The 23,584-nt window shown below is 42.7% G+C and overlaps 1 protein-coding gene across 1 annotated transcript in view; it reads left to right on the forward strand.

The window, feature by feature from the left end:
• Positions 1–23,584, forward strand: part of TG (thyroglobulin) — a 146,435-nt gene that overhangs the window by 9,333 nt on the left and 113,518 nt on the right. Inside the window, exons 7-19 of the mRNA XM_038126940.1 lie at positions 496–639; positions 3,083–3,268; positions 6,555–7,619; positions 9,199–9,786; positions 10,963–11,205; positions 11,539–11,676; positions 12,234–12,311; positions 12,644–12,756; positions 13,631–13,742; positions 14,440–14,640; positions 18,365–18,574; positions 20,815–20,969; positions 21,460–21,616. Coding sequence (XP_037982868.1) covers positions 496–639; positions 3,083–3,268; positions 6,555–7,619; positions 9,199–9,786; positions 10,963–11,205; positions 11,539–11,676; positions 12,234–12,311; positions 12,644–12,756; positions 13,631–13,742; positions 14,440–14,640; positions 18,365–18,574; positions 20,815–20,969; positions 21,460–21,616 — 3,390 coding nt within the window. The remainder of the gene's footprint in view (positions 1–495; positions 640–3,082; positions 3,269–6,554; positions 7,620–9,198; positions 9,787–10,962; positions 11,206–11,538; positions 11,677–12,233; positions 12,312–12,643; positions 12,757–13,630; positions 13,743–14,439; positions 14,641–18,364; positions 18,575–20,814; positions 20,970–21,459; positions 21,617–23,584) is intronic.

Raw genomic sequence — 23,584 nt, forward strand, 5'->3', positions numbered from 1 at the left:
TAAAGGGGAAAGGTACAAAGCACAATAGCTTGAAATTTAGATGATAGAGAAGAGCTTCAACATTTAATTCCCAGAAAGGAAAGAATTTCTAAAAAAATCTGTGCACTCAGAGAAACTACTTAAGTCTTGGTTTTAAGCATGAAACCAAAATGACTTGTAGTTGGTTTTGATAACATCTGTTTCAAAAATTCCATCAATTTCTGTACTGAAGGCTGAACCTCACAAAACCGCACCCTATAGCCAGGTATGGGATGTTTCTCCTGCTTGTTTTGGTAGGTGTCAAGGCATAAAGGTGGTGCCTGGGCACCCAGCACTGAGTGCAGGGTGTGGTGCATTGGGGTCATGTAGGGTTTTTAGGGTTACGCAAACTTCACATTTGGCTTGTTTAGAGAACTGGATTTATTCTTCTTGAGAATCTCCCAGCTTTACTCTTCTGGGGTAAGGGTGACTTCTGTCTTAAAAGCAGGCCCTGTGCTAAAAGTCTGTCTTACCCAGGCCTGGAGCTGCTGCTTGATGAAGTTTACGACACGATTTTCTCGGCGCCGGAGCCTGCCCGCACGTTCACGGAGAGCAGCATCCATCGGATCCTGCAGAGGCGATTCCTGGGGGTCCAGCTGGCCACCTCTGGCAAGTTCAGGTGTAAGTAGCACCCAGGAGATGCCCTGTAAATCAGGTGGCAGTTCTGTCACTTTTATGTGACAGCTACTCTTGGGGAGAGTTGTTCTAGGAGTTTTTTGCTCTAAAAACATATAATATCATAGTTCCAATGCAAGAATCAAGGTCCCTGAATTGCAGATGGCTTTTATCCTTTGCACTGTACATTCTTTACAAGCAGATTGTCCCTGTCCTCTGATCAGTGCTTTCCCACATGCCTGCAGGTCACATTGTTTGAAATCCCATGAACTCTGGGTATCTCTTGCCCTGAGATTATGCAGATGGATTTGTTGATTTATTAAATTAAAAGCCTGAGAAAATACTCCCTAATTTATTTTGGTACACTCAGAAGCAGGAAGGATTTTACACTGACCACAACACACTCCATTCCCAGGATGCCATACAAAAGTTTGTAGTGCCTTGGCCAGCAAGGCTGAACTTTTGGATCTGCCTTTGGGCCCTTTCCTTCCCTGGTCAGGGCAGGCATGTGGAGAGGGAATTTCTCCACCTACAGGCAAGGAACTCTGCAGGACAGGAGGTCAGGTACCTCCTCCCTCCTAGACCATGGTCCAAAGCAAACTGGGAAGAGTTTGAATCTCCCGTGTGATACTTCATCCTCCCACCACAGTCCCAAACTCCTCTGACATTGCTTTCTGACTCTTGCTAAGGAGTTGCATCACCAGAAATATGAAGCAGATACTGATGTCAGTTTTTTGGCCATATAGCCACACGGTTTTCCTGACTTTGGGAAAAGCTGATCCTTCTGGGGAGTCTTGAAGGCATCTTCCCTCTGCACTGCACAGTGGTTCTGGCTTAGCTCTGGCTGCAGCTGGGGCTGCAGCAGCTGTCAGCACAGATGAAGCTGTACCAGCCACAAGATGGAGATGTGACCTCAGTCATCAGCCACCGAGGGGGAAGCTCTGGTGACTTAGGAAGCTCTCACACTGTCACCTGAATCCACTCAAATTGTGGAAGCTGTCAGTCCTTTGATGAACAGGTTGCTCTGACACGGTGCTCTCGCTACCTCACTCAGGTAGCTGGGTGTAGCTGGAAAGTTCTTGAAGGTGAGAAGTGTTTAGGCTGTAGGATTGCAGGTTAATATAAGCAAGCAAAATTTCTGTTCAGAGAGTGAAGTCTTGTATTGGAGAGATCATACCCCAGAAAATTTACTTGCTGGGTTTTTGCCCTCTCTGCCTTTAAGGCCAGTTTGACAGGAATAGGGGCTTCAGATCCCTGCAGAGGGAAATGGAGAAATGGGGAGAAATGGAGAAATTCTCAGCCCAAATCTCCACAGTGAGGGGCAGATCTGTTTGCAGGAGCAATGCCTCATTCTCTTCAGAAACACTGATGTTTGCCTTCAAATCAGTCCCCCAGGCAGTACATCTGTTTCTGTTGACCAACTTTGCTTTTGCACTAAGGGCTGGAGCTCCCCCAGCCTCCAGCATGGTTCCCTGGGAGAAATATTCCTGCTCTGCCTACTTGCAGCTATGGCTGAAAAATATGTTGAGGCTTTATCTTCTTGTCCTCGTTCAGGGCAAATTTGGGAGAGAAGCCCCCAAAGGGGCTCCTCTAGAAAAGCAGACTCAATTGGCCCCTCCCCCCCAACTGGTTCGGGAGAAAATACCTCCTTAGAGAAAAGTGGAAAAAACTGTTTATTAAACAATGGAACCTAAACAATAATGAACAATAAAACCTCTTGCTGCTCCAAAAGAGATGACAAACTCAGAAAAGTCCCCTCCCCAGGTTGCAGCTCAGCTCACTCAGTCTCTCATCAGTCCCTCTGGCGCTGGAAATGCCGCGGCCCAGGCCCGGCCCGGTGGCCACAGGTGCGAGCTGCCGGTGCTCTGCTGGCGTTCAGTCCAGAGCAGGTTTAAACAGGTCCAAAGAAAAGGGAAAAAAACACAGTCCAGGGAACTTCTTTGCCTTAGCTAGCTAAAACTAACTAAAACAAAGGAGAGCTCTGTCCAGCTGTCTGTCCATCCACAGACAACAGGATTTCTGTCCATCCACAGTCCAGGAGCAGGAAATGTGGAGGAGTGAGAGCAGCGTCTGAAAACAAACTGCGCGCTTCTTCTCTACCCCCTTCACTCTCTGGAACAAGTCCTAAAGGTGCAAAACTTATTATTCACCATAAATAGAACAGGACTATTTGGGATAAAAGCATCATATAGTCAACGTAGGACACTTCTGTTTAGTTTTCAGAAATTAATACCTGCAGTAGAAAACCGCAGGGCAAATTCTGCATGGGAAAAGAGGATGGAGAATTCACATTTTGAGCTAGTACTTGATGCGTCACTGGAAGTGATCAGGAAGTTAAATTCTTTTTCCTAAATTTTTTTCCTCCCAAATAGACAAAGAATGGGATCAAACACGGGTGGCTCTGAAACTTTGAACTTTCCGTGCTTAACGCTCTGTGTTTTCCCCGCAGGCCCCTCGCGGTGCGAGGCTGAGCGCTCGGCCGCGCTGCGCTTCCAGCAGCCCTGGGTGCCGGCCTGCGCGGCCGGCGGGGCCTACGCGGGCCTGCAGTGCCACCCGCGGGGACAGTGCTGGTGCGCGGACACCCGTGGCCGGGAGGTGCCCGGCACGAGGAGCCGAGGCCAGCGCCCGGCCTGTGGTACGTACGAGACTGGCCAAAGGAAAAATCTCTCCTTCTAAAAAACCTCTCTAGATGGAAACAGAGCAGACCAGCTCCCTTCTTGGCTCTAGAGTCTGGTGTTCAAAGATCTTGAAACCTCCCCAGGGTTAAGAGTCACATTCTAATAAATTATGAAATAGCATACTGCTTTTATTTTCTGTTGTGATCTTTCTTTAGCCTTTTACTTTTGCATGCAGCAAGGCTTTTCTCTGCAGCTCTGATATCTGGCTCTTGACTCCAGGAACTGAGGTGTTAGGTGAGAATATCTGGTGTAATATAAGGAAGCAAATGATGGAGATTTTGTGTTTTACTTCCTTCCTTTGGTGAAATGCTGTGGAATTTCATCTCCCATTCTGATTGTTTTTTTTTTTTCAACTCTGTCACTGTATGTTTTCCCATAAAAACTGCCAAATTCTGTAAAAAATCACCCAACAAACAATTCAGAAAAGGTGTGTAGGTTAGGGCTTTGAGAGGTTCCACAGAGAATGCACCATCAAATCAGTGCCCCAAATGGAAATGACAGCAGAAATGTCCAGGGGCCGAAGGGGAGAAGGAAAGCTAAAAACCTTTGCTCTAAACTGCATTACCTAAATATTTAGGATTGTGCTGGAGGGCTGGGGCACAGGGTCTTAATGTGGGGGCTGCCTTGGAGGAAGGCAGTTGCTGTGTCTGTGAGACACACACAGCTCCCCATGCAGCTGAAAAAGGAGGAATCTGCCATAGGTGTTATAGCTCCAAGTGCTCAGAGCACTCTGGGCACACACAGGCTTGCTGTGAAATGAAAACTTCAGTGTGCCTTCAAGGCTGATCACCAAGGATATTACAAGGGAACTTCTGAGAGGCCTTGCCATATGTTGTGGCTGGTTGTTTTCTCTTTGAGTATGCTTTGCTGAGCCCTCCTGTTAATTTTTTTTTTTTTTTTTTTTTTTGGTGGGGTGGGGGTGAAGAAAGGGGGAGCAATGACTTCAGGCTGCTTGCAGCTTTTATTGGCAGACTCAGGAAATTTAAGCAGGGAAAAAATTTCTGCAGAGGTTTCACAGATTAACTCCTGAGAAGGTATTTCATGAGGTTATGGCTGAAGTCTTCAGACAGCTACATGCCACGTGTGTGTCTCCAGTTCTCCTCTGTTTTATTTTGTGTTCAAAACCCATGTAGATGTGGTACTTAGGGACACAGTTTAGTGGTGGGCCTGGCAGTGCTGGGTTAGTGATTTGACTCAATAACCTTACAGGTCTCTTCCAAACTTAATGATTCTGTGATTGTTTAATGTCTTTGGCTCTCACACTCAGCAGTGTTAGCACTGGAGGAGTCAGAGCACCAGGCAGTACTGATAGGGACGTGCTTCTTTTCAGACCTTCTGCAGTAGACTCACGCCAATAGTGCCTTTGGTGTTTATTCTTTCTTCCTATGTTTTGATTTGATTCAACAGTGGGTAGGAGGGGAGAGTGTTTATGACCCGAGATCCTACATTTGTTTCATATTACTGTTCTTGTGGAATTGTGGCTTACACTAACTTATTGGCCCTCTGAGGAATGTTCTTCATCCCTCCAACCACCAAGAGCCAACACTGAAAACAGAAGGGGCCCATCCTACAGAAAGTTATTTTACAAAGGAACTTCTGGGAAGGGGCCCTGAGCTCCTGTCAGCAATTGCAGAGCACGACAAGGGTGCAAAAGCAGGAGTGAGAAAGACATCAACCACAGAACATCAAATTATTTGCTTAGATTTTTTAGCAACTTTTTAGGTTTCCAGCATTTATCCTTATTGTTAACAGGATTTGTGACTGCTTTATCATATTGCTTGGTTGTGGAATAAATGGAGATGGAGTGGGGAGCCCAGGGATCTGGTGCTGGAGCAGACTAAAGCTGCTTATCCAGCTTGTCCCCTACAGGGACAGCAGCGGTGCTGAGTGAGAAAGACTGAGAAACATGGAAAATGCACATAACTTCCAAATATCCTCCTGCAGGTGGGAGATGCCCCAAACTGGAGGCTGAGTCCAGATCATTGTGTTCAGCCCTCCCCCATGGAGTTATCTTCCAGGGATTTGCCTAATTGCCCTCTAACCTTTTATCCTTCCTAGCACTCTCTGGCAATAAATTTCACTATCATAATTATGTGCTCTACATCTGGACTTCTCTGTTCTGTGAGAAATACTGAATAATAATTGTCTATTGTGAATGATGTGGAGAATCCTGGTTTTTAAAAACCTTTTTCATATTTTTTTTGTCCAGGCTGAATGTTCTCTCATGCTGGAAAAGCTGTTCTGTCCTCAAAATATTTTTGTCTCCCCTTCTCTGTAATTCTGCTACTTTTCCCTCCCTTCTCTAAAATTCTCCTTGGCAAGGACAGGTAGCTGTGTGGCATGTGAGTTAAGCTTCTGTGTGCATTCCAGACATGCAGTCAGTGACATAACCATTCTGTCTGTCTGATTCTTGGTGTTTTTATATTTACCAAGTCTTTCTTTATTTGCTGTCTTTTGAGCCCTAGGCTTTGTCCTTCTTCACTGACGTGTTGCATCCTAACTTGTACCTGTTGCTCCCTGTGTATCAGTGCACAGATAGGGCTGGATGCAGCTACACCTGTGTCACAGCTTAGCCCAGGACATGGGTGCCCAGGGCCACTGTTGGTACCCTCAATATGCTGACATGTGACTATTTTTTTTAAAATTCTGTATTTTTTCCCCTAGAGCTCATTCATTAATGCCATCTGGTCCTTAGCACTGTATTACTGCTAATTTTAACAATTCATTTTCAAACCTCTCTTTGAAACTGAAGATCTAGTCAGGAAACTTCCATAAATTCCTCATTGGTGGATGTTGTTTGAAATAAATTTGTGTTCTTCCACAATCTGTTTCTCCTTCTTAGGTTCCCACATTTCACCTGGATCACTGGAGTTTTTTATTAGCAGCAGGCATTCTACTAGAGTGCTAAAGTATTTGGAAAAGACATTTTTTTATTCTTTCAACAATGGGAACAGGGATGACAATTTGCATTGGGAAGCGACAGAACCAGTAAAAGAGCACAGAGCAGAGAACTTGGCAGTGGGGAAGGAATGCTCCCTTTCATTTGGGTCTTGACTGGAAAATTTTTTTTGTAGACCATAGGCACTAACATTTCAAATTCCTTAACAATGTGCATGATGCATAGTTGAGAAGCAGGTTAATCTATACTTTTTTTTTTCCCCCATCTGCTTGAAAGTGAGCAATAGTATTACAGGTTCTGGAGGTTCCAAATGTACTTTTTTCTTTTTTTAAATCTTTCTCTAGGTGAGGAGCAATCATGCATCTCTGAGAGGCGACGGGCCTTGTCGAGGCTCCTCTATGGCCCTGCTGGGTACTTCAGCCAGTCCAGTTTATTTTCCACACCAGATAAGCAGTCAGACAAAATTGATGGCTTTTCAAGGCCCTGCCCTCCCTCTTTCAAGGAGCTGTTTCTGGACTCTGGATTGTCATCCCCACTTGCACAAAGCCCGTTTGCCAGCCAGACTGCTGAGCTAGAAACCACCCTTAGTGAAGCCATCACAGGGATGTTCCCATCCAGGGAACTGGCTCGAGTGGCACTGCAATTTACTGCCAATCCAAAGCGTTTCCAAGAAAACCTCTTTGGAGGAAGGTTCTTGAAGAATTTAATCCAGTTTAACTTCACAGGGGTACTTGGCACTAGTGGGAAGTACAGCATTGGCCAGTTTTTTCCACAGGAGGATCTGTCAGAGATGGATAATGGTCAAGGCCCTCTGGAGTCAGCTGAGGCATTTTCACTGAAGGTATCAAAGGGGAGCTCCATTTTGAGTAAACCTCTTGTGAGCAGCTTTGGCCGCACAGTGACTCTGCAGGACAATCAGAATCAGATGAAGTTCCTGTCTTCTCTCCTGGAACTACCAGAGTTCTTTACTTTTCTTCAACAAGTAGTTTCTGTCCCCGAAAGCATTGCTGAAGATTTAGGTGAAGTGGTGAAACTAGCACTGGGATCCAGAGGCTGTGGTGAGGAGCCAAGGGACCTGTTTGTTCCAACATGCACCAAGGAGGGGAGGTATGAGGAGATTCAGTGCTATGCAGGAGAGTGCTGGTGTTTGGACACTTTGGGTAAGGAGGTTCCAGGTTCAAGACGTCGAGGGAAACACCCAAGGTGTCCCACTGAGTGTGAGAAGCAAAGGAGAAACTTGAAAAACCTGAAGCAAAGCCTGCCTGCAGGATCAGATCTCTTTATTCCCTCTTGTACTGAGGATGGAGACTTTCTGCCACTCCAGTGTTATGGAACAAATTGTTTCTGTGTTGATTTGAATGGCAAGACTATTCCAGGAATCAGGGGCAAAGCTGGAAAGCTGATACAATGTAAGTATTAGGGACTGGGAATTTAAAGATGCTTTCTTTTTTTATTGGAATTTCATGGTTCTTTCTTCATATTTGATTACATCTGGAAATAAATGGATGACGTATGCAAATGTCTCCTAACAGGAAAGCAAGCCAGCTTTACAGTGGCAGGGGGATAGTGGGAAATACAGTGTGTGTCAGCCTTGATATCCCAAGTCCTAAAGGGTGGGACACACTCAAAGCAGAAGAGCTTGAGGTCTTGCCTGGTTACTGAACATGTCATTGGCATGTCTCTACCTCTGTGTGCAGCTGGAGTGTGTAACATCCATGATGCCCAGGAGACTTGGAGCATCTGTGGAACTGAATGTGACCCCTGCCTAGTGAAAAAGCCCCTTTACTTCCAGACCAAGGCACCTGGGCACGGTCACTGGCTCATCTTTTCATAAGAACTTAAGATTTTCAGTCGCTTAAACGATGAACTTGATTTAGTCTTTTTAGCTCAAGAATATATCCTCAAATTGATAAGATATCACAGGACTCCAGACATAGGAGGGGGATTTATTGGCTGGTAGGTTTTTCACAATTCACAAAGTCAGGCCAAAAAGGTGAACTGCAGATGACTTCTGACATTAGGTTGATAGACTATGAACTGCCTCTACTTGCCTTTTTTTTTTTTAAATGGAATATTAAGAAAGAAGGAAGCACAAAGGCAGTGAATATTTGTCTTTCAAGTTTTTTTGAACTGACAACAACACATCAACAGGGAGAACAGGCCAAGAGGAGAGCCTGCTTCTCATTTTGGGAGGAATTCAGTGTCTAGCAGTTGAGAGTGGTGCATAGTGGGGGAGCTCTTTTGAATAGCAGTTTGCAGAAGTAGTGGGGAGTTGGTTGTAATGGTCTGAATTGAGAGGAGATTTATGTCTGACAACCCATCTTTAGTGCAATCCAAAATAAATAGGTTCAGAATTCTCTGGTGCTCAAAAGATGATGAGCTCCCATGGTTGGCTGGGTTTGCAGACCTGCTTGGTGGCAAAGTGAAATTTGGCTCTGGAGATGGCAGAAAAGGCTTCCAAACCAAATTCACTCCAATATTCTGAGGGCTGTTATTTTTATATTCAGCAGTAATGTTCAGTAGAGTGTGGGAAGTGAGGACACACAGTATTAAGATTCGGGTTCAGTCCAAGGGGAAATAAAATTATCCCACTATTGAAATGGTTGCTTTTGCAGTGATTGGCTGAATAACAAGTAACAACCTGATTACCAAGTGTATCTGAAAGTACTTGGTCTATGCAAACAGATTCAGGAATGCATTTAGTGACACCTGGCCCCCAGTAAGAACTGCAAGTATCTAATGTACTCACAAATTAAAAAAAAACACATCTGTATTCATCTTGGAGGGCTCACGTCCCTTTGGAAATCTTGCCCCGGTTCTGCATGGGACCTTAATATTGCTAAGCCCTCTTAGTAACAGGCCAGGAATGTTGTTGTTATTATTGGGCTGAGTGACCAATTTTTAGTAGTGGTGTTTATTGTACTAGAGGATAGGGCTATTGTATATCTTCAGTGCATTCAGAAGATGTGCATGTTTTTCTTTTCCCAGGCCCAAGTGCTTGCCAAGTAACAGCTGGTCAGGAGTTTCTCAGGGCTGTGAAGCTGCTGCTGTCAGATCCAAGTGCTGTGCCCCAGCTGTCCAGCCTTCACCTCGCTCAGTGTGACGCTGCGGGTGGCTGGAGGCCGGTGCAGTGCAGTGGCCCCCCCGAGCATGCCTTTGAGTGGTACGAAAGGTGGATTGCAGAGAACAACGAGGGCAAGCCCCTGCCCCTTCCTGACCTATTGAACATCATAGCTGGGTATAAAGAGGCATCCTCTGGAGACTTTTCAGCTTTTGTTAAAGCTTTGTATGAGGCTGGGCACCAGAATGTCTTCCCCATATTCTCCATGTATTCCTCCTTCACGGATCTCCCACCTCAAGTGCTGAAGGGAAACCTGACCAGTGCATCAGAGAACATTTTGCTGGACCCATATACGTTCTGGCAGCTTCTGACTGACCAGCTCAGCTACTACCCAGGACCCTACACTGACTTCAGTGCTCCTTTAGGCCACTTTGAACTTCGCGATTGTTGGTGTGTTGACAGCAAAGGAGGAGAGCTGGAAGGAACAAAGGCAGGAGGGAACCAGGTTCCAGCATGTAAGTAACAATTTCTGGTATGTAAGTAGGACTGTTTTCTGGTCTTTTATTTTATGCCACAAGAGAGGAAGGTCCTTTCAATTGCTGTAAAGTAGCCAACAAGAACTTGTCAGAAAGATCATCAGCACTGCCATTTTCACTGGATGTCAGAAGTAGGGTGACTCTTTTCCAGTAAGTAAGTGATGGCTGAGCTTTGGAAATAAGGAAAAATAAATTTCCGTATCAAATTTGAGTAGATTTCAAAATTTGGAATTAGGACATAGAATGCTTTTGCAGAAGATACTTATCCAGGTGGTAAAGGATATTAGAATGTGTGAAGAGTTGTATGGAAAAGTCAGGATTACACTTTAATGTAAAGGACTTTCAAGAATGCCTTAAAATGAAGCAAGAGGGATTTTGTTTACTTTTTATTATTATGTGGTCAAGAGTAACAGATATTTCCTAGAAGTCACTAGGAGGAGAGTGAGGCCAGCCCTGAAGTTCAGTAAGCTCTCTGTCTCGACACCTCCTCCAAAGGTGCTGGCGTTCTTTGGGGTTACTCCAGCTGATGACCTATATTATGAATGCCATCACTGAAATTGTTCTCATCACACAGTTTTTTTCCAGCTATGAAGAAAAGACAGGACAATGAACTGGTGGAGATTCCAGTTCTGTGGGCAAGTGGAGAATACAGGGATGAAGCAGATTAACAGAGTTATTTTGGAGTAGCAGCTTTCATGGAGCTGGTTTGGGGCATTGAAGCGCCCTTTCTGGGAGAGGGCACTTCAACGTGTGGAGAGGACAGGCCAGCTGCCACTCCAGACCCAAAGGATAAACTTTCATTTTCCTTTCTGACTCTCACTTCTGATTATCCACATTTTTTAATGGCAGCAGCTCAGGCGATGTTCTGTAGAGAGGTATTAACTCAGTTTGTAACCAATAAGGACTTAAAATATCAAGCCTTTGGCTCAGGACATGGAGAATGTTTGTGTGACTTGTAGCACTCTAAGACTCTTGCTGTTGAACAGTTGAGCACAGACAAGTCTCCGTTGCTTGCTTCATTATGCAATTCAACACTGATTTCAGAGGGAAACAGGCAATGCTAATTAAAGACCAGTTAGTTTTCACATACAGATATTTACTGGATTTAGATGAAAGCCATTAACATACTCTTCATGTATACATTCTTTTATACAGGCCCTGGTATATGTGAAGGTGTGAAGCAGGAAGCCATGAAATTTATGGAGGAGGCAGAGCAGCTCATCCTGGCCTCAAATGGGTCCCAGTTTGCCTTTGGAGAGAGCTTCTTGCTGGCAAGGGGGATACAGCTCACGGACAGGGACCTCCTGCGCTCCGCTGGGCCCTACGGGCTGGGGGCAGCAATCTCCCAGAAGCTGCTGTCGGGCAGTGACTCTGCTCTCCAGCTGGCTGCATGGTCAGGTGAGTGGGAGGGAGAGGAGGGCTGCTTTGAATGGAGTCATGCCATGGAATCTGTGCAAGAGCACTTGATGTCAAATGCAACTTTGCTGAAAAGCAGGTGGGACTCAGCAGGTCTAATTAATCAGGGTCATTAATCTGCTCCCCAAGAATTGATTTCACTTGTCCCATATGTATGACACAATGCAAATATAAAATCTGGGCACTTACTTTATGTACTTAAAACATTTATTAATTTGTCTTCTGAAGTACAGGGAACATTCAGATTTTTGCAAATGTGTGCATTTTATATATCCTGTATGGGCACTAGAGCTTTCTTTTACTTCTCTTTTATAGTCCTGCATTTCTACTGGCAAAGTCACTTTACTTCAAAGAGTTCTGCTGGGGAGGCAGCACAGCTGGGATTTTTCCCTTACATCCCTCAGTGTGATGGCCTGGGAAACTGGGAGCCAACTCAGTGCTATGAGAGCACAGGTGAGCAATTCCTAACAAGACACTCTGGATTTTCAAAACAAACAAACAAAAAAAAGCCCTAAAACAACCCAAACAAAACAAAAACCTAAGAATTCTAATTAAAAGATAGAAAACCAGTAGTAGTCAGACTGGAGGAAGGTGATGTTGTCTACAAGATGTGTGTAAATTGGCTGGACTCGAGTCGTAGCTCACTGGGGCTCAAAAATCAGTAGATATTCACTTGCTTGCTGCTAGTTGTGTTCCCTGTGGGTTGGGTAGGGGCTGGTATGGCTTAATACCTTCACTCATGACCAGGATGATGAGATGGAGCACAGCCTCAGCAAGTTTGTGGATGATGCCAAGTTTCTGGGAGTAGGTGATAGGGCTGCAGTGGGGGAGTCTCACCAGAGCTGCTACATTTCCATTTGTACCACTGCTCTCGGGTGTGGTCCCCTGACCCCTGGATAGCTGTGACTTGGATTTACTGACTCCTTTCTACAGAGCTGCTGACAGTGAAAATCCTTCTAGTATGCAACAGTACCACATCTACAATAAAGCTCCTTTTCTTCCCTGGTCAGGTCATTGCTGGTGTGTGGATGAGAGAGGTCGATATGTCATGGATTCCTTGGTCTCACGCTCAGCAGAACTTCCCAAATGTTTGTTGGGTTTTCTTCCTAAATATTTGTCTTGACCTGTTCTTGCAAATTTTAATATTTATTGTAAATTCTAATATGCATGAACTAAGGCTTGTTTCTAACCATCCCAAGAAAATTAAAAAGAATTCTATTTTTATTTTGCTAATTCATTTAATTTCTTTGTGTGTGATTTTGGCTTGCATGATTTGAGACTGGACCCTCTGCTGTTGGTGGCCCTGCCTGAGATTTTAGCAGTACCTAATGCAGATATATGAGGGAGCTGCTGATGTAACTCTTTCTCTTGCTTGGGTCTGAAACTTGATTTTATTTTAAAAATGTTTTTCCTCTGACAGGCCGCACTTCATGTCAGCGATCTCGAGCCAATGCCCTAATTTCCAGCTGGAGACAGAGCAGTGCAAAGCTGGACACCTCTACAGCTGATCTGTTCATCCCCAGCTGCCTTGAGGTGATTTGACATGACTGAGGGAGGAAGCAGTTTTGCTTACACCATGCACACACACTTTCTGTCCATGCTCCTTAAGCACCCCTTGTGCATTTCTATTAACCTGAAAGAAGAGGGTAAGACAAAACTAACAGCTGGTGTTACCCTGCAGAAGACAGAATTTAAATAGCTTTGAGGTGGAGACTGGGAATAGGAAGCTCTGTGCCTGCCCACGCTTCCCTCCCACAGGCTGGCTCTGCCTGGTGCTCTTGCAGGGCTGTGCTTACAAGGCACATCTTAATTGACTGACATTTGGGGTGCTCTTTCTTCCTGAGGTGTGAGAGAATGACAATGTGAGGGAGAGCTGGGTGCAGATGTCTCAAAAAAACAGGGTCTGTGATGCTCTCAAAATGTGGCAGTGAGCAGGAGAGAGGCAGGCAAGGAACAGACATGTCATGTAATAGAGTCATTATCAAATAGATTCAAGTAATCATTTGGGTTAGAAAAGACTGCAAAGATCATGTCCGGCTATTACCCCAGCATTGCTGAGTCCACCACTGAATCCTATCTTGAAGCACCACATCTACACATTTTTTGAAAACATTTCAAGCTAGGATTTTTTCAGAACTTTATCTCAATGGACTTTCAGTCTACGTCCTGCTTAATGGTTGGACTCAGTGATCTCAGAAGTCTTTTCCAACCAGAATGATTCTTGATTCTCTAAGGGACTGGTCTACCTATTAAATTATTTAGACTGTATTTTGTGGTTCTTTTCAATATGTTTTATTAATGGGCAAATGTAAATATAATAAAGCATTTTAACCAATCTTTGGGGTATGGATTTCAGTCCGCATCAAAACACATTGCTCTGTAATGACAGGTCCTTAATTCTTTGTAGACAGGAGAATACACTGTGCTGCAGAGGTCTGACACAGATATTTGGTGTGTGGATCCTGTGTCAGGAGAAATATTCCAGCGTGGCAGCAATGACTTGGATGGCAATCCTGAGTGTGAGTAATGCTTTGCCCCCTGCCTGTGATCCCTCATGCTCTGCAGCATATGTACTTTCCTTTTCAGAATGCAGCCTGTGAAACATGGGAGGCTCATGGTTTAACTCCTGAGTGATAGGGTACATACAAAGCACAACAACTTTGAGAGGGTATCTGAGAATTGTTACCCTTTACTTTCATAACACCAGAAATAAAACAGTCTAGACAAACTTATGAATGGACTTCTGTGAATTTTTAAATCTTTGATTTCTTAACACCATTTTAACTATTTAAAAATATAAATGATCGTATAATCACATTTAAAATTACCTTGATCAAAAATTTTTATTAAAAGCTAAATTTTTCTAACTTGATTTTTTTTTTGCCTCCTAAGTAGGAGCCTCTAAATGATACACCATCAAATTTGTAAAAAGAAAAAAAAAATCCATAAATGAAAAATAAATAACAGCAATTTTTCAACTATTTTTCTAAAACAGTTCCACTTGCACTTTAATCTTCAGAAGAAATGTGGATTTTTCTTCTAGTAGAAGTAAATTCCCCATTTCTATTATCAAACAAATTACCTGGTTCAGGGGACACGTGGTCACTCTTTTTTTCTTCCTACCAACAAAACAGGCTGGAAGCACTGCTAGTAAAGTCTTTAGGTCAATTTGTTGTCTTCTGTTTTGTATCTTACAAAGAATCTCTCTCTTTGAAGGTCCCAGTTTCTGTAACCTGCTGAAGTCCCAAGTGGTTTCACGAGGAGCTGCCAGAGAAGACATCCCCCAATGTGAAGGGGACAGAGGGAGTTTCTCCCCTGTGCAGTGCAGCCAGGACCAGGAGAGCTGCTGGTGTGTCTTTGGCAATGGAGAAGAGGTGCCAGGGACACGAGTAAAGGGGACAAGACCAGAATGTGCAAGTGAGTTCCTGCCTCAGGCATTTCACTTGTGAGCAAATCCAGGCCTGAAATTCAATCCAGAATTTTTCCTTAAATTTTTCCTTTCCCTAGCTGAATTTAATCTCATTTCTTTAGAGATTTTTTTTCTCAAGCAACATGCTTATTTTTGTGTTACAGCAGATTTCAGACCTACCAGGGTGTGCTGTCTGGTTTTCTTCAGGTGCTTTGTGAGGGAAAAAGGAGAATGGAATAGATCCTTGACTTTTTGTAATTCATAAAATTGGTGGAATCAAACCATTTGAGCTATGAAACCCAGCTATAAGGCAAATCTGAAAAGCTTGCTGCAGACTTGAACATGCTCCAGTGTGAGCTGGCTCAGGGATTAAAACCCATTCAGCTGACTAAAACAAAATTTGAAAAATGTATCCTTCTGCCATTCTGACTCTTGGCTTGTGACCAGAATTGTGTAAAAGATGTGCCAAAACATTGCATATTCACAGAGTATTTCCTGAATGACCAGAGCTGTGAAGCACTGGAATTCACTCATGGTTTCCAGTGAGACATCCAAATAGGAGACATTTGGATAAATTTAATTTGCAATGTCCTTTATGCATTTTCCCATTACTGAAGTGAAGCAAAATTAATTAAACTTTCTACAGGGCTATGTACTGATTAGTGGAAAGTAGAGATGTAAAAAGAAAACCTTCAACAGTTGTCTGCAGGGCACTGCTGTTTTCAGGTGTTTTGTTGGTGGTTTTTTGTTTGCTTTGGGGGAGAAGGGTTGAAAAAAAATAGGGAAATAAGACCACATAATTTTCTTCAGTTTCCTTTTGTGATTCTGCTGTGTAAAGATCAATACAGGCCTGTGCTCCTAACCAAATGGAAGATGTGACACTTAAGGACATGGCTTAGTGGTGTGAAGCTGACAGTGCTGGGTTAGTAGCTGGACTCAGTGATCATACAGGTCATTTCCAAACTTAATGATTCTACAATTCTGTTGAAAAATACCTGAATGTGTCATCCCAATTGCCTGCAAGGTTTTTATCAATGAGGTTGGATAGCCAACTTGGAAATAATTTTCTTTGCACTCTCTTGTATCAATAGAGAGTTCTGAGGATAGGATTTTACAAGAAGCCAGAAGGAGACCCCATGGCTGTATCTGTCCAATGCTTGTGGTATTGTTGAAGATGCCAACTGAGTCTGAGGAGATAAGCTCCAAAGTTGGGTGGTGTAGTCACTTGAACATAACCATCCAAGGCAGGTTTTTAGCTCTTCAGAGAAGCAGAGCTGACCACAAATACAGTGCTGCTGCCATCCTGTACTTTTCCTAGAGAAAATAATGACTAATAGTGATTAATGACCTTTCTTTTCAAAATACTGAGCTGGAAGGAGAACTGCTTTGAAAATGTAGTGGAAACTGGTTTTACTGAAAGGTATTTGGTTTTTTCTGCATAAAGATTGAAATAATCTTTAATGGTTTCCCTGGATTTTGAAAGAGCGATGGAACTTTTCATGGTACACAACTTAGTTATTGTGTAAAAATAAAGAACCAAAAGTTAGTTTTCTCCTCAGTCTACCCAGCCTTATGCCTCTCGTCCTGGGAATTACTAATAGTTGTTCAGGAAAAAAGGAGTACTATACTGCTACTCTGGAGATCTTGCCTCTCAGCAAAATAAGCTGTTGTGGTGGGAAAATATAATAAATTTCTCCTCCAGCATCAGAACAGACAGCTGTAAACAGAAAGTAATAACTCAAAGAGCCCAGTACATGCCAGGAGGTTTTTATTAGTTTAATCACTTCCATCAGAGGTAGAATCCAACTTCTTCTGGCTGGCATGCACTGGAGAGACAATGCCAAGTACCCCAGCAGTCCTCATGCATCTCCCATCCTCATGCCCACTTCCCATAACTCTGAGTAGAGACAGAGGAGAGACAGGTTGCCAGAGAAGGTCCTGGAGATGTTAATTTCCTTGTGAAAATCTTTGGAAACACCTATGAAAGAAGTGTCAGTATTCAGCTGGATTCTGATTCACTCATACAGGACCAAGAAACAGGACAATGACAAAATGGTGCAGGCTTAGTAAATAGTAAATTAAGTGTAATCTCTAGAGGGATAAATGAGCAAGTTACTGATGGTGAATTGAAACCTCTGAACCACACCAAAAAACCATTGATCACTTCTGTTTTGGGGGGCTGGGTATTTCCCTGGTTCACATACCAAATCTCAATGGAACAGACAGTAAGAGACTGTAGCCCCATTCAGCTGAGACTGGATACGACTTGCTGGATATAGAAATGTGTTAGAGCAATTAAGAAACCACAGACTGATTTTTACATGCCCTGTGTAAAGATTATATTATTGTAATTTAACAGCCAGGATGAGTATTACTATCTCTTTTGCAGAGATGCCTTCTGGTCCTAAAACCTTGGTAGATTTATTAGAAGTTTGTTAGGCAAGGATTCCAGGTTTCCACCTTTAGTGAGAGAGTCTGGCTACAGAGTCAACGAGTGAAGAGAAGGAATGTAGTGGCCCCATTTACAAAGTTATTGCAAAAAAGTTGCTATGAAGGAGACTTGGATAAAAATATGCATTTGGCAATTCAGAGAGAAAGATATGAAAGCTTTTTTTTTTTGTTGGCATTGACATGCTCAGAGTTGGGAAGCAAAGATGTACTGCACACACTGGATCCCAGATTCATCCTGCAATGTTTTAATACTTTAACTGAAAGTTTAATACAAGGTTTTTAATACTTTTGATGAAGTGGCTGCTTATTTATGGAATTAATCTCCATCAGAAGGGGAGAGGGAAGGTGCTCAGACCTGAACCATCATCAGTGTTTGCCTCCCTTCAACGATCAGGAAATTTAGGACTGATCTGAGCATTGTAATTTGGAAAATGATCTATATATATACCCAGCAAGTGAATTGTATGATATGATAACATCTTTTTCTTGGTATTTTTTTATAAGTGAGGTAGTTGTTTTTTTTTTTTTCTTCTTATGTTTTGTAGCTCAGGAACTAATAACTGTTTAATCATTACTGTATCTATTTAGTAATTAAGTTCGTATTTGGCTAATATTGAGTGAAGTAGTTGGCTTGTACTGACTAGCAAAAATTAATTATCACTGTAATTAGTCTGTTACAGTGGGCTAGCAGGGTTTGAATGACTGCAATCATACTCAGTGAGTTGATAAGGAAAACTGTGCCTAGAGCTGTATATATATATATTTATATATATATATATATATATATATATATATATATATATATATATGTAGTATATTCTGCCCTACTGGTGACTACAAACATCTTGGTGCTGCTGAAGACACCACAGTCATGAGTTCCTGATCTCAAAACTTTCAAACTTCAGTCTAAGGGGAACTGAGGTTTATTTGGCCCTGCCTGTTTCCACTAGATATCTTCTATAAAGGTTTGTTCTGCTGTTGGTTTGAAATCTCTTCATTTCCTGCAGAAATTTATTCATGACTGTTCAAAATGTATCTGTTCCTAGAAACCACGCACGTCCCTTTCTGGGCCTGATGCATTACACATCACAGTCAATATGTGTCTTTCCATCAGCTTCAGTGAACTGAACCAAGCTGGCCTCCAACCAGGTCAAAGTTGATGAGTTGGAAGGGCACAGGGTTCTGTCTGCGTTTGAATGTGGGGATGTGAGGGAATGATGGACTTTGCCCTAGAAGTCATCATAGCCCCTAACACATATCCCCTTTCTCCCGTGCCTGCAGGTCCGCAGTGTGCTCTGCCATTTGGTGCCTCAGCAGTTGCCAATGGGGCTGTACTTTGTGAAAACGTCCCTGGGCAAGATCCAGGCATCCAGCAGTGCCAGCTCGTGTGTCGCCAGGGCTTCCGCAGCGCCACGCCCAGCACCTCATCCCAGTGTGATGCGCGGCAGCGGCGCTGGGTCTCGGCTGCCCCTCTGCTCCAGGCCTGCCAGAGTATGTCCACTCTGATCTGCTCTGATCTGATCTGATCTGATCTGCTGGGGCCTGGGGAGGGCTCAGAGCAGTGTAAACAGTGCAAAAATCAGCTTTTATCACACAGCTGCTGTGTGAATAACAACCGTAGTTATAGGGGAGTTGCTAAGCTGATGTGCAGGAGATGTGTTCTGTCTTCTGCCATCTTCACCTCTGGCTCTTGGCTGGCCCCTGTGCCAGAAACTGTCCCTCTTGCCTGTAATAATAGAGCTATTAATAGCTATTCAATCTATATGCAGATTTTTCTTGTTAGTTAAAAGATGCTGGCACCATAAGCGATTCTGATGGAACTACTTAGCCCTGGAAGAACAGATGAGTGCCAGATGTTTGAATTTGGCAGAACTTGGCTGTTTATTTGCATAATCAAGTCACTGTTACTTCTGCATCTTTTTTGCAGCAGTCTGTTCTTAAGGATTATTGTTGTATTTTTTGGCTGACTTCTGGTATTTTTCAAAACATTTTGCTTTCAAGAAAAAAATAGCACTTTAAATCTTGGAAGAATTGGATGTCCATTCAGAGCTTGTGCAATTCAATTTTAATGTTGGCCTTGTCAATTATTTTAAAAAGACATACATTCTGATTGAAATGGCAATTTGTAGCAGTGCTGAACTTTGAGAAATGCAGGTCTTCCTGCCAAATTTGCAGCTGTTTTTCACTTCCAGAATAGGTTACACCCATTAACCAGTATTCAGAATGGGTTAAACTCTTCTATTCTGAATGCAAATATTTTTAATCTTTCAATCTCAGACTGAAACTTTTGTCTGTTTGTGATTGTGTTTGTGAGGTTTTCTGTAGCATGTTATGAAATAACTTCCATGTTCCCATGATGACAGTGGGATAACTTTGTAGGGACAGAGAGGGGTGTGTGGCAATCTGCTATAAAGTTTACTGTAAGCAAGGACTTCCCCCAGTAATTCTTGTTTGAAATAGAGCATGGTTTTAAGGAGAAAAAAAATTTCCGACACATGAGAACGTGATTGAACAAACTTCACAATAATGGAGAATTCCAAATTCTCCATATACCAAAACACTTAGTAATTTGTTCCAATGGATAGTTACCCTCACTCTCAAAAATCATACTTCCTGTTCTTTACGTATACATCTAGAGGCTGTGGTTAAATCAGCTCTTTAAATACTGTCCAAGAAACTAAGCAGAGAGAGGGCTTTGTGCCTTGCAGGAAGAAGCAGGGGTTTGTGTCCACCTGCTGTTCTCCTTGGAAGCTCTTCAGGCTTTCTCATACTGTTTTTTGGGGTGAGGGATGAGGAATTGTGCTCCAGCAGTGACACCTCTATGTGATGCAGGGAGGGCTTGCAGAGGAGCTGAATGAAGGAGAGCTCTGCTGCTTGTCCAGCCTGGTGGGATAAGTGCCAGCTCCACTTGGAGGTGCAATGACAGCATGACTGTTGTGCTGAACCTGAGATCCCAAAGCCTCCATGGGGCCTGGGATCAGTGTTACTCCAGGGAAGACAAGAAATTCGCATATTTTTTCTTGCTAAAAACTGATTAAATAGATTTTGATTTTCTGACTGATGAGCTCACAGATTTGTCATCAGTTTGTGTGATTAGCATCACTTGGGTTTGCTATCAAAAATTCAGAAAGCTCTTGTAGACATCCATGGCAATGCCATTATTCTGCGAATTTATTCTCTCCTAAAACTTACTTCTAGTTAGTTTGACAAGCTGGGTTTCCAAAAGCCCATTTACATTACTATTAATTGCTTTCATCATTTAATTCCTTTTTTTATTGAAGTGTTTTTATGATGGCATGTAAGAAAAGTGAAAATCGACAGTTCAATAATTCTTGTCTTTCTGTTTCTTTTCTAAGTATTGGCATAATGTCAGCTTTCATGTGGTTCTCTGGAACTTCCTATTAGCTAAGGCTTATGTAAAATTATCAGTAATGATCCAGATTGTCCTTATCCTTCTGTGAGCTAGTGCTCCAGTGCAAAATAGCTCTTCATTATTATCTAAGTGTATCACTTGTTTTTTTCTCTAAAGCACAACATTTATATTTATCAAGCTTGTGTCTTGCTGCTTGTTATTTACTCCTGACAGCTCTACTGCTTTCATTTAGAAGCGGGAAGATGTTTTTGATGCAACATGAGAATGTCAAATCAATGTTGTCTTTTCTCAAAGTAACTCTGAAGGTCAGGTTCCTCATTAGTGAGGTTACTAAATGCCCTCTCTACTTCATTTTTAGAGCTCCAATTATTTCAGATGGTCCAAGCTCAAACACACTTTCAACTACGCCTGCCTCCTGAGAAAACATGTAGTTCTGACTACTCTGGATTACTCCAGGCATTCCAGATATTTATTTTAGATGAATTGAAGGCTCGTGGTTTATGTCACCTCCAGGTAATTTAAATTCCTGTTGGTGGATTTTGTTTGTTTGGTTTGTTTTTGTTTTCTTTGGTTGGGTTTTGTGTTGCATTAAAAATAATAGTTAAAAAAAAAAAAGTGAAACACAAATAGACCTTTTTCTGTTTGAGAAATGTGGAAGAATGGAATATGCTATGAAATCTGTCAGGATTGTCAGCACTCTCATAGGGGTGATTGGGAAAATAGGTTCAGTCTCACACCACATTATCAGTTTAGTTCCAGGTATAAAAGTCATATCACACCAGCCCAATATTTGTTAAAAAATTGTTTCAATGGAAAAGAATATTTTGACTATTCTTTCAGTGAGTATATGGCTTGCTAAAAAAATATTTTCTTGCTTCTGTTTTTACTGCCCCTTTTGACAATGTTACTTTGAGGATAGTACAGTGCAAATGAATAGGGCAAGGCAAGAATAAGAACGTTCTCAGATTGTTTAACTGTGATTTCACTTATTTCTGAATTCAAGGTAAATGCATTTGGAAAAACTGGCTCAGTTTCCATGTGTGATGATTCCACTGTCTATGTTGAATGCCTGAGTGCGGATCGCCTGGGAGTGAACATCACGTGGAGGACTCAGCTGGAAAACATCCCCACAGCTTCTCTCCCTGACTTACATGATATTGGTAATTTTCCTTTCTCTTATTTTTCTGTGGATTAAACCTGATTTACTTTTAATCATTTTGCTTCCCTGTCTTTATAACACTGGTGTTATGTTTTTGAGCTTTTGGTGTTGATCTATTTCCTTTCTCAGGCTGTGACCACACAGTGGAAAGAAGCTATAATTGAATGTTTCTTTCAGATAGGACTGCAGCTGCCTTAACTAGGATTGCAAATTACTTTATCGGGCATGAGCTGAACTGTCCCAGATGTTAATTTCCATTGGACAAGTCCTCAGTGGTGGAAAAGTGTTTATATTCATTGTATTCAGAGGAACACAATTCACACATTGTCAAAAACTCAAGTCATTTCTTCCAAGTTATTTTTTTTTTTAATTTTCCCTCTTTTTCTATTAGTTGCATTACCTTTGACTCTAAAGAATGATCCTTACTTCTGACATCCTAGAGCAACTATACAGAGACCACTGTACAGGGCATATGTTTGCTGTGGTTTCCACAAGAGTTAGGGTTGGTGTAAGGAACTTCTTTCAAAGCAGTCAGTATTTTCCTTCGACATATAATATATTAAAAATATATCCCAAGTTCAAATGCCCTCTGTGGGCACATCAGTGATAGTGGCCTGTATTAGGAATAATGTGGCCAGCAGGACCAGGGCAGTGATTGACCCCCATACTCAGCACTGGTGAGGCCACACCTCAAATCTTGTGTTCATTTTTGGACCCCTCACTTCTAAAAGGATGTTGAGGTTCTGGAACATGTCCAGAGAAGGGCAATGGAGCTGGAGAAGGCTCTGGAACTCAGGTTTGATGTGGAGCAGTTGAGGGAGCTGGGGCTGTTTAGCCTGGAGAAAAGGGGAGATCTTATTGCTCTCTACAGCTGCCTGAAAGGAGGTGGGAGTCATTCCCTTCTCCCAGGTCTCAAGTGACAGGACAAGAGGAAATGGGCTCAGGTAGTCCCAGAGGAGGTTCAGATTAGATATTAGAACATTTTTAATTGAGAGAGTGGTCAGGCATTAGAATAAGCTGGCCAGGCAAGTGGTGGAGTCACTGTCTGCCAGAGGGCATTTGGATGTGTCACTTGAGGATGTCATTTAGGGGTGATTATGGTGCTGCTGGGTTGGTGGTGGACTAGATTACCTTGAAGGTCTCTCCCAACCTTGATGATTCTATGTGACCTTTTCTCCAGTTTTACTGCTTTGGAAAGCACTAAAAAGAAATAGCTCTGTCTGCATGTGTTCTTCCTTCTAACTTTGGGGCTTGGAGATATGTGTCCTACAGCAATTTTGCTTGACCAGAACTGAATTCAAAATCCTTCAAGACACAGATGGCAGCTGCAGTGGTCCTGTAACTCCTGGCTCTACAGCTTGATATTGTCTACATCCACCCAGTTGTTCCATATTCTAAGGGAAACACAAAACACAGAATGATAGAATGGTTTGGCTTGGAAGGTGCCTTTAAAGGTCATCTAGTCCAACACTTCTGCCGTAGGCAGAGACATCTTCAATTCAGTCAAATTCCTCAGAGTCCCTTCCAATCTGACCTTGAACATTTCCAGGGGTGCAGCATCTACTGCCTCTCTGGGCAACTTGGTCAAGTGTTTCACCACCATCACTGTAAAAATCTTCTTCCTTATATCTAATCTCAATTATATCTTATCTAATGTTCCATTGCCCTTGGGAATATTCAAGCAGTTTGCAGAAAGTGAATCAAAGTATGTTTGGTTTTATGTTCAACTTTTGTTTTGAAAGTGTTTCTCTTTGAGGGAATTACCTTTTTGACCCTCTCCACACTAAAATTTCCCTGTAGCTTTTTGAGGGAATGATTGTATGGTTTCAGAAGAGACAGAGCAGAAGCTGCTCTCTTTGTATGGTCATGGCACCATCATGTCCCATTGAGTTCCAACTTCTATCACCTGCTAAGGCAGCTTTGGGGCTTTCTGTTTGAGGTGGTTTTGGGTGTATTTAAACAGAGTAAA

The sequence above is a fragment of the Motacilla alba genome, chromosome 2 (assembly GCF_015832195.1).
Source record: "Motacilla alba alba isolate MOTALB_02 chromosome 2, Motacilla_alba_V1.0_pri, whole genome shotgun sequence".
NCBI lineage: Eukaryota > Metazoa > Chordata > Aves > Passeriformes > Motacillidae > Motacilla > Motacilla alba.